At 43.2% G+C, this 11151-nt stretch overlaps 1 protein-coding gene across 1 annotated transcript in view; it reads left to right on the top strand.

Annotated features, from left to right (window-relative positions):
• The first annotated feature begins 201 nt into the window (after window positions 1–201).
• Window positions 202–11151, top strand: part of RAB6B (RAB6B, member RAS oncogene family) — a 170450-nt gene continuing 159500 nt past the window's right edge. Inside the window, exon 1 of the mRNA XM_020986074.2 lies at window positions 202–725. Within this exon, the coding sequence (XP_020841733.1) occupies window positions 656–725 (70 nt within the window). The 5' untranslated portion in view covers window positions 202–655. The remainder of the gene's footprint in view (window positions 726–11151) is intronic.

Raw genomic sequence — 11151 nt, 5'->3', positions numbered from 1 at the left:
CAGGGCAGTCTGCTCGCTCCGTGGTCCAAGGCGTGTTGCCTCCTCTAGCAGGGGCGGCAGCAGGGGCGGCTGGTGAGACCGTGACCCCAGCCATCCACTGCTCCTTTCAGATGCATTAGGCAAAGCCTCCCTGCAGCACTGCATTGGCTTGTCGGTCCTGCATGACATCAGAGAGGATGGGAGAGAGCCGACAGGGCGCAGGCGCTGGAGGTGGGGAGGGGAGAAGCTCCAGCCCCCGGCTCGTCGAGATCACACTGCCTCAGCATCCCCATCCCTCCGCTCTGACCGTCGGCGCTCCGAAACCTCGCGCCCTCCCTTTCAGCTCTGCAGCCCGCGCGGGCGGCATCCTGAATCGTTCTCCGCATTCTCCTTCTCCTCCACCCCATCCTCCGCAGCTACCACCTCCTCCTCCTTCTCCTCCTCCTTCCAAAACGCAGCCCGAGTCAGGGGACCAGGGGGAAGCTGCAGAGCCAGGAACGCTTGCAGCCAGCCCTTCCCCCTTCCAGATCGTAGCCTCCCTCTCCTCCTCATCCTCCTCCTTTTCCTCCTCCTTCTCCTCCTCTTCCCTTTCCTCTTCTTTGCAGTCCTCCTCCTCTCCTTCCTCCTCTCGCTCCTGCTCCTTCTCCTCCTCTCCCCACACCCCAGAGCCAACACCATGTCCGCAGGAGGAGATTTTGGGAACCCATTGAGAAAATTCAAATTGGTCTTCCTGGGGGAGCAAAGCGGTGAGTACCTGGTTTATTCGCCAGGGTTGGAAGCTAAGTCTGGTGCACTTTGGATTCTCTCCCACTCCCTTCCATCCCTCAACCTCCCTGCAGTTGTAGTGCACACCTTGGGCTCCCCTCCACACACCTTACCCTGGCCCCCCTCTTCCCACACACAAAGGAAATAAAACGCTCAGAGTGGCCCCTGGGCAAGAGGATGGTCATGGAGGTGGGGGCAGACGGAGAGAGGGCAGGGAGGTAATGGGAGATGGCTTCAGCCGGGCGACTGATTGAGGCTAGAGGCTGGAAATGGACTCCGTATCTGCTGATCTCTTTGCATAGTGCGGCAGCTTGTGCAGCACTCTGGAATCGGCTCTTCTTGGACTGGGGAGGGAGTGGGCTGGGGCGGCCGAATCGCCTTTTATTTCTACACTAGGGCTTGGACTCCCCTGACTGCTTTTGGGATGCGGGGAAGGGGAGGGTGGGGGAGGGTGGAGTGTCAGAGACTAAAATGGTTGGTGATGTGCCCCGACGTGGAAAGGTGGGGAGTGTGCAATTAGCCACCGCTACCTCCTGTGCCCAGGCACCACCGGGATCTCAAGCGTGGCTGCTTCAAGGCATGGGAGAAAACTGCAGAAGGCAGAAGGAAAAGAATATTACCAACCACCCCCTCCCCAGTCCGAATTTGTTTCAGGGACAGAGAAGGGGCGAACCCACGAAACTTGCTAATCTTTCTGTTCTTCCAGGAAGATTGGAGAGACTGAGGTTTGAGGAAGTAGCTTCAATATTAATCTCTTGCCTTTCTCACCTCAAACTGGGCATAGAAGGTTCTGGTATTGGCCATCTCTTCTAGCCTTGTGTTTGTTTGCGGGGGGGGGGGTTTGAAGAGCAGGGGGTCCTTAAGTGATGACGCTGAGATTGATTGTTTCTTACCTCTCTGGCTTCTCACTTGAGGTGCCCTGAGGAAGGCTGGAGGAGGAGAGGGATTTTTTTTCGGGGGGGAGGCATCAGGTGGGGAGAGTCAGACTGCTCCCAGGAGATTTGTGCTGCTTTGGTTCTGCAAAGAAAGGAGAGAGGAGACACACCCTGGTCCTTCCACCAAGTGTGTGAGCATGTCATTCCTCCCTGCCACCTCTCATCATAAATAACAGGGAAAAAAACATCTCCGAGGGAGGGGTCAGGGAGGGAGAAGGAGAAGGAGAAGGAAGCAGCCAGCCCACCAGACCTGACTAGGGATGACTAGCTGAACCTGCTGCTTCTCTTGCCTGCTGGGTCACAGGAGGGGCTGCCCCGTCTTTGGCTCTTGGCCTATGAGAGCCAATTTTCTGTTGTAGGATGACAGGGGCAGTTTCAGGAGTCACAGGCCGGAGAAAGGGAGCAAGAGGTAGTGGGGGCAGGGGTGGGGAAGGGTTGTGTAGAAGGAGCACTGACCCAAGATTTAGGGGCCCTTGGGTGCTAGTCCTGGGTCCTACTAGCTGTGTGACCTTGGGTAACAACCCCTGGGCCTCTTTCCTCATCTGTAAATTTCAGGGTTAAGCTCTAGGTTTTCTTTCATCTCTGATCTTTGATGACCCTTATTGAGGGGCAGCTATGGGTAGTATGAGTGTTTAGTTTGGTTTTCGATTTGGTTCCTGACACCTGAGAAAGGAATGTGAAGGATCCAAAGTATTTGGGAACTGGATGCTAGGGTGTACCTGCATTTACACGGAACAGGCCACAGTCCTGGCCAAGATAGGGCCAATGGTCCCCTTTCAGGAAGAGCATCTGTGAACTATGTGAAAGGTGTGTCTCTCACCCCCGACCTCTCCCAGAACTCTATATCTTATCACCAGTATCACTCTTATCCTTATAGAGGGATTCAATTTTCTTCTTCATAGGTATATTGTTTGATATCTTGTGCCTGTGTGAGGGACCAAGCACACTGACAGCTCAGAGAGTGGGTGTGGCGGTCTGCGGCCTTAGGGCTGAGAGACTGCTATCCTCCCAGGCTTCTGGATGCATTTAAAAGTCTGAGCACAGGCAAGGTGCTGAAACTCAGGAGATGGCTTCAAATGGAATCGGTAGACTTGGGTGTTTTTTCCTTGGGCCTAACTTGACATTTCTAAGGGAGAGCTCATCTCCCCAAGGGACAGGAGCTCCGTGAGTGGAATTTTTCATCTTCCCCCAGATAACACTGAGTTGGGCTTTCTTATTCTCTCACTGGAAGTAAATGTACAGGTTCTCTCCAGCTTGAGAACTGCTTTATTCATCTGGGATCCCTGGTCTAAGCTGTCAGAGGAAGGGGAGTTTCCATCTGTATTAGACATGTATAAGGTAGGCAATGTGCTGCTTGAGGAAGAGTGCTATATTTGAAGTCAAAGAATGTGGGTTCAAATCCTTACTCGGCTACCTTTATGACCTTGGGCAAGTCACCCTTCCTGCACCTCAGTTTCTTTATCTATAAAATGTAGGAGTTAAACTAAGGAGCCTCTAAGGTTCCTTCCAGCTCTAACTATGGTCCTATGCCATATATTGCAGTATGGCACCAGAAATATCCTGAGAGGTAAGGTGTTTTAATCTGAATTTGAAAGAAAATCTTCATCTTATTTTGGCAATCCATAGCATGGGATGAAGCTTTGTAAACTGCTTAGATCACTGAATATTAAAGAGTTAAAAATGTTAGGTGGGTAAGGGCATTTAAAGAGTATTCAATCTAATTCCCTTATTTTGCAGATTGAGAAACTGAGGCCCAGAAAGGTGACTTGCCCCACGTCACAAGGTCAAGTGAACAGAGCCAGCACTAAAGTCCAGATCTCCCAATTGCCATTCAGATGACTCACTGGCTGGTACCAGATCCTGGGGCCTTTACATGACCTTGACTTGGGAAAAGGACAGAGCCCAAGAGATGCAGGAAAGATAAGGAAATCCATAAGTGAGAGATGGAAGACTAAGATAAAGAGAAATTAAGAGAAAACAGAGGCAGGAAAAAAAAAGATGAATGAACAGATAACTTTTTCAATTAAGAAAACTGTTTTAAAGGTAATACAATTTTTAAAGAATTCTCTGTGTATGGCATAACCCATTCACCAGGACAAGGTATAACCACTAGGTTTTAAGAAAATTGACTGAGTTAGCAAATAAAAAAATTTAGAAGATGATTATTTGCATTTCAAAAGCCTTCCTTCAGTATTGGGGTGCCTTGAAATAGTTTCCTTAGTCCTTTTACATGTTAATTACTTGGCTGAGAAATGGGGAATGAAGAGAACAGAAAACTAAAGACCTCTCAGAAATGTAAACAAAGAAATAGGGTGTTGGAGAAAGCACTGAACTGGAGCCCAGACCTGGAGGCTAGAAGGCTAGTTCTGGCTGTGCCACTAAATAGCTGTGTAACCTTGGGTAAGTTGCCCAGTCTCTCTGAGCCTTATAAATGAAGAGTTTCATTCCAATAATTCAGTTGAATTCAGAGTAAGCCTACTATGTACAAGATATTGTGCTAGGCATGGAGGTAAAAAGACATAACTTTCAAATAGTCCTTTCAAAGGAATGTGGGGTGTGTGTGTGTGTGTGTGTGTGTGTGTGTATTATGTATGTATGTGTAGTTATATGCACACATGTACATATACATACACATACATGTATATATGTATATGTATATATACATATATAAATGCAAAGAATATATAAAGTAATAGAAAAATAATTTCAAGAGGAAACAAGCACAAACTGGGAGTATCAGCAAAGGCCTCATCTAGGAAGGGTCACCTGAGTGGTGCTTGGAAGGAAACAAGAATTGCTTGAGTTAGAGATGAGGAAGGAGGGCATTCCAGATGTGGGATGCCATGTATGCAAGATCTCTAAGAACACTTCCAGCTCTTAAATTCTCTATTCTATCCCTATTCTAATTTTCCATAATAAAAATAATGGAATGTAGATTATATTGCATAGTGACCATCTTATACACATCAGAAGTGGCATGATAGGAAAAAGACTGTATTTATAGTCCTAGGACTCGGGTTTAAATCCCAGCTCTGTCACTTATTACCTATAATACCTTGAGTAAATCAGCCAGGTGGCAAAGGATAGAGAGCTAGCCCTGGAGTTCAGGACACCTGAGTTCAAGTGTGGCCTCAAATCTGGGCAAATTCCTTATTTTCTGTCTGCCTCAGTTTCCTCATATCTCAAGTGGGGAATAATTCCCATTATTTACTTTCCTACCTCCCAAGGTTGTTGTGAGAATCCAATGGGATATGTGCATTTAACACAGTGCCTGGCACATAGGTACTTAATAAGTGCTAATTTCTTCCCCTTTAACCTCTCAGGACCTCAGCTTCCTTATCTATAAGATGAGGTGGAATGGACTTGATGATCTCTAAGGTCCCTCTTGCTCTAAATCTATGATACCATAAACTCAGAAATAACCGTATCTGTCACTAGGAAATAGGATTCCATGGACAGAAAAATTATGTATCCATCATTTAGTGGAAAAGATACTTATTGTGCAAATTGATATCTGTGTGATCTTGACTTTTTTCTGGTTTTTTTTTTGTGTGGTGTGTGCAATCTGGTACTTTCCTATTTGTGAAGAGAATGGAGAAAAGGAATCATTCCATTTATCATAAGTTGATCTCATTTATGCATCTTGCCTTGTTCACAATGGGAGATCAATAAATGTTTGTTGAATCAAAGTGATGTTCATGATTGGTACTAAGGAAAGGGACAAGAAATCCACAGGTCATAAAATTTTCTATTTTGGCCAATTATTTTAAACTCCTTCTTATAGAAGGTGTAAGTTTTGAACCCTGGGTACCTGGGAGGAAGAGAAGCAATCAAGGAATTGGATAATCCAATTGGATTATCAAGCCAGAAATGATCAAGCTAATCAGATGTATTGAGTTAAGTCTTAAGAGTGGCTGGAAGGCTCAATCAGACAACAGCCATTTATGAATCACTGACCATGTACCAGGTTCTGTCCTAAGCACTGAGGATTCAAAGAAAAGTAGAAAAAAATTACTATTCTCAAGGTGCTTACAATCTAATGAGAGAGAGAGCAAGTAAACCTGATCTACAAATAAGATGTATGCATAATACCCTATTTCCTGTTTGTAGTGGGTTAGAGGACAAGGAGACTGAAGAAAGAGGAGACAGGATTCACCTCAGAGGTAGACCCCCAAAGAACCCTTCCTTCAGTGAGGGGCATGGTGATTATGTGATATTCAGAAGGAAAAAGGAAACAGCTAATGGTCCATTTGCCCCCCACACATTCAAGAATATCTTTGGCAGGGGCCAAGAGGTCCTGAGGACCTGAGTTCAAATCTAGCCTCAGACCAAACACTTGACACTTACTATCTGTGTGACCCTGGGCAAGTCACTTAAGCTCAATTGCCTTAAAAAAAATATCCTTGGCAAAAAGTGGTGTTTGGAAAGTAGTGAGACCAAAATGGCAGCATGAAGGCTTTGTTTTATTTGTCCTATAACCCAGTATGGTAATAAATAACTTGATTGCTCCATTATGGGAGAGGGATGAGACAGATACAGAGTCATGCAGATTATCTGCCAAAGGCCATGTTGTATTCCCAAAAGAAATCAGGCCACGAGAACTAAGGAAACGATCAGTCAATGAATGTGATGAATGACTTTGAAGAGAGGTATCAGATTAGCCACTCACATGGTGTTGTTGTTGAGTGGTTTTAGTCTTGTCAGATCCTTCATGCTGCCATTTTGGTCTCATCGCTTCCAAAAGACTTCTCACCAAGGATATTCTTGAATGTGTGGGGAGCAAAATTTGGGGTTTTCTTGGCAAAGATACTAGAGTGGTTTGACATTTCCTTCTCTGGCTCATTTTAAAGATGAGGAAACTGAGGCCAGTTAAGTGACTTGCCCAGCTAGGGATTTACACAGTTATTAAGGCCCAAAGTGAACTCAGGTCCTCCGGACTCCAGGGCTGGAGCTTTATCCACGGAGCCACCTAACTGCCATTTGCATGGTATCCACCTCCAAATAGGGAATGGTATTAGCTATTGTTGAACCATTCATTCAATCAATGTTTATTAAATGCCTGCTTCCTATATGCAATGAACTGCGCTGGGCAAATATCAATAAGATAGGATCCTGCCTTCGAGGGGCACACAATCTAGCAGTCACTGTCATTTGATAAGGAATGATATTTGCTTTGTAGTATCTACTGACTCAAAGGTTACTTTGTTTGTCTTTTCTCTCTTTGAGGTCAGAGTCATAAACCCTTTTGTAGCTCTTGAACATAGTGAATGTATTGGTTTGATTTTTGACAGTATTTGGAATTTGGTGTCTAACCATGTCTGGATAGGGGTTACATTCATGCAGGAAGGGAAGTCCTCCCAGAATTCCTAGTGTGATTCAAATCTCAGTTCACATGTTTCCTCCTACATGAGTAAGTCCTTTCCTGATCTCTCTCCCGTCAAATTACCACGTATTTATTTTGTATCTCTTTTTGTAGATAATTGTATGTATGTATATTGTCTCCTCCGATAAAGTATAAAGTCCCTGAGGTTCAGGAGAGTCTTATTTCTGTATCCCCAGCACCTCGCACAGTACTTGGCACACAACAAATGTCTAATCAAATTGACTGATTGATGAGGTGGTAATGAATTAATGGAAAGAGGCCAATTTTGGGACAAGAATGACCTCTTCTCCTGTTTGCTAATTTTTTAATTGAAATACACTTTATCTATAATATTTCAAAACATTTTTAAAAGGCAAACCATTTTCGTTTTCTTCCTGTTTAGTACCCATTTGATCTGAAAAGTCCCAAAACTTTTTTCTCTATTCCTCAGCTGCTCTATTAAGTGGAGAAAGATTTTATTTCTTTGTCCATTTGCTCCATAGAAGCAATGACAAACTTGAAGATCCCTAGGAGAAAGGAACTATGTATGATGAAGGTATTATTGTAAAGATGGTGTTGAAGGATGGAAGTCAGGCTTATCTTTGGCCTTGAGAGGTCACTCAGTCGGTCTCTGAGCCTTAAGGAATGGCTATGCCTAAACCATACTGATTAGCTCACAGAATTCCAGAGCTGGAAGGAATCTATGAGATAATCTTTTGTAGCCTAAAGATGATGACGGCTCTGCAAACTTTTAAGAACTTCCCAAGAAGGGGAGTCTTCCCTTTGAGAACCCATTCCACTGTACTTCAACCTCTTCCGTGATTGGGAAGTCCTATCATTAACCTAGCCCAAATTTGTCCTCTGCTTTTATTTATATCTCTTGTGTTTAGTCTTGGTGGAGGAGAAGAATTGGTTACCTCCAAAGATGGAGTCCTCACGCACGTGAAGACTCCTTCCATGTCTACTGTTACACTCTTTTAGGGAGCTGGGGATGAAGAGGAAGGCCTTAATTGACTGATACTTCTATGAATCTGTAATCCTACCTATGTGGGTGCTCCATCCATTAGTGTAGATCAGAAGTGTCAAACTTGCTGCTGGAACCAGATTAAAATGTATTTGGGAAATGTCTGACACAATTAAAAATACATCACAACACAGATAATGTTTAATTATGGTTTTCTAAGCCAATATGTCTACAGGGATCTGTTTTGATTTGAGTTTGACACCACTGGTATAGATCACAATTCATTCAAACCTTTTCATTGTATGTGATTCTTGTCCGTGTTCCCCCATAAATTCTCCTTAAAGAATCTAACAAGTGTGCTGGAGGCCTTTCTTGGGGTCTTTTAACATTCTCTGGGTACCAGGGCAACACTCTGGCCATCTGTTATCCCTTGATCTCAATACATGCCAGGCCCACTTCCTGTTGTCATTATACTTTTCCTGGATAATATATAGTATGTCAATTACTGTGCACAATTTGACATCAGCGATATTTTACAACCTAGTTACACCCAATGTAAGTATTTCCATTGGCCTTTGGGGCACCTGAAATTTTGATTCTTGATTCATCAGAGATAGTAGTGTTCCCAGATTCATAGTCATATAACATCAGCAGGAGAATATTGATGTTGGAAAAGTTGTTTTTATTTTGTTTTAAGGAAACAGTTTGGGATTGTTGAAAGTCCTGTACAATTTCCCAGATTAAACCCAGTCAGCTCTTTTCTTCCCAATCAGTTCTGGATTCAGATTGCAGTCTGTATGTAACATTTGTACGAGATATACATGCTGATGGACCAACTAAATTGTCTGTTCATCAAGCTGCATATCAGTCTTGATAAGAGGCATCTCTCACCCACTCAGTTTTTCTGATGTGGCTTGTTAGGTTGAACCCTTTTGGGTAGTTGTTGATCTCACTGACACATTGCAGAACAAAACAGGATGCTTTAAGTATTCTACTAAATGACAGTAAGTGGGTACTCAGTACAGTTTGGCTTCTCAGACTTTTCTCCCTATATCTGCCTAGTTAGGTTAAGACTCTGCCTGGAAAATGAGTATCACCAAGGAGGGCTAGATTCAACATGGCCTCTAAGCTACACAGGTTTGCTATGTGTTCCATATAGTGCTTCTTTGGTGCTTCTCTCTGACCTCAAAGAGAATAATCTTAACAGACCCTGGCCAAAAAAAAAAAAGTGTGAGCCAGGAAAAATTTGGGCCCTCTAACCAAATGCTTCTGCTCTGTTGCTCTTTTTGAGACCTTGATTGGTGTCTTCACTTCCCCACTTAGGGCACTCAGTACTTCTGCTATCCAACTCCCTGTCAAGATAGAAAAGGATTTTGTCTTACTTTTTGTATTGCAGTACTAATAAGTTTCAGTTGATTATGTAGTTTGGGGGGGGAGGGTAAGGGCAGGAAATCCTCCCTTTACCCTTGATATCTGATGGCATTGGGACTCAAGATAAGCCTGTTTTAGTGGAAAGATCATTGATAAAGAGCTTAGAGGGACTCCAGAAGCCCTCTCATCCAACTCCCTAATTTTCAAGATGAGAGAACTGAGACCTAGGGAAGTTGAGGAATAATAATTATCGGAGGGAAGATTTGAACCAAAGTCCTTTGGCCCTGGAGTCAGTCAACGATCTTTCCACTATACAACACCACTTTCTTAATTTAGAGTGTCTATGGAGGGCTCTGCCGTTTCAATCCACTTCCCTGAGGGGGTGGGGAGGAGGAGGAGGGGTACAGCTGGAAGAATGGGGCTGACTTAGCTTTGGTTGTTCTTGAGTTGTTTCAGTCGCATCCGACTCTCTGTGACCACATTTGGGTTTTTCTTGGCAAAGATACTGAGTGGTTTGCCATTTCCTTCTCCAGCTCATTTTACAGATGAGGAAACTGAGGTAAACAGGGTAAGTGACATGTCTGGGGTCATCCATCTAGTAAGTGTCTGAAGCCACATTTGAATTCAGAAACTTAGCTTTGTTCACTGGGGCCTTAATGTCCAGAGCTTCTTAATCTCAGGCTGTTTCCAAGCTATAGCTGGGTGGTCCAGAGCCCTCATCCCTGGAGCTTTGGGTAGAGAGAGCATGGAAGGATGTGTACAGAGAACACTGACTTTTGGGAAGTCAAAAAGAACTTTACATTCTAATGTGTATGTAATGAAAATGAAACTGTACTTGCTATTAGGGGAAACTGACATTATTGATACTGGAAAACAGACAAAGCAAGAAGAGGAAAACTTTAAAAATGTGGTTTGTCTGTGTAAGAGTAAAACTAATTATAGTCATATGGTGCCTATTTACATGAATTGCTTACCATTTAAGCCAAATTACTGCATAGCAAAATAACAATTATGTGTATAGTTAAATATGTCTAATAACTTTGCTGTAAGTTTTCTTTGGTTACATGAAAGTCACTTCATGCCTTATAGTTTTTTGCCAATAGAACTGGGGTTTTTACCCTAGGATCTATGAACTTTTTCTTTTCTTTTTCTTTTTTTTCTTTTAACATTTTGATAACCATATTTCAATATGTTTGAATATAATTGGTTCAATGTAATATATGCAGTAAAATTGCTTTCCTTTGCAGTCTTATGCATTTGATTTTAATGTTTTTAAAAATAATATTCCAGAAAGGGGTCTGTAGATTTCACAAAATGGTTCATCACAAAAAAAAATGTTAACAACTCCTACACTACTGTGTATTTATACTCCTTGAGGTCAAGGGCTTGTTCTGAACATCACTGTACCCTCTTAGCAGAACAGTGGGCACATAGTGGCAGTTAATAGATATTGAATGCATGGATAGGTGGATGGATGGATGGATGGATGGATGGATGGATGGATGGGTGGATGGAAGAACAAACATTTTTGTCTTCTCAGAAGTGAGTAAACACTAGACATTATGTTAAAGAAGGTGAAACAGTTAAATGTATAATAGCATGATTCACAAAAGGTAGGTGCTGACAAATATCAAAAATGAAAAGATCCGCATTATCCTTTCAGGTAGACTTCCACACAAACAGTTTCATTAAGTAATTCAACTTTTTAGGGTTTCAGGGAGAGGGGTGTGGCATGAAAGAGAAAACATTGTCCCATACTCAGCCTTTGGGGGCTC

Source organism: Phascolarctos cinereus, unplaced genomic scaffold (genome assembly GCF_003287225.1).
Source record: "Phascolarctos cinereus isolate Bilbo 61053 unplaced genomic scaffold, phaCin_HiC Scaffold_726;HRSCAF=1367, whole genome shotgun sequence".
In the NCBI taxonomy this organism is placed as follows: domain Eukaryota; kingdom Metazoa; phylum Chordata; class Mammalia; order Diprotodontia; family Phascolarctidae; genus Phascolarctos; species Phascolarctos cinereus.
This window is presented reverse-complemented; position numbering and strand designations above follow the sequence as displayed.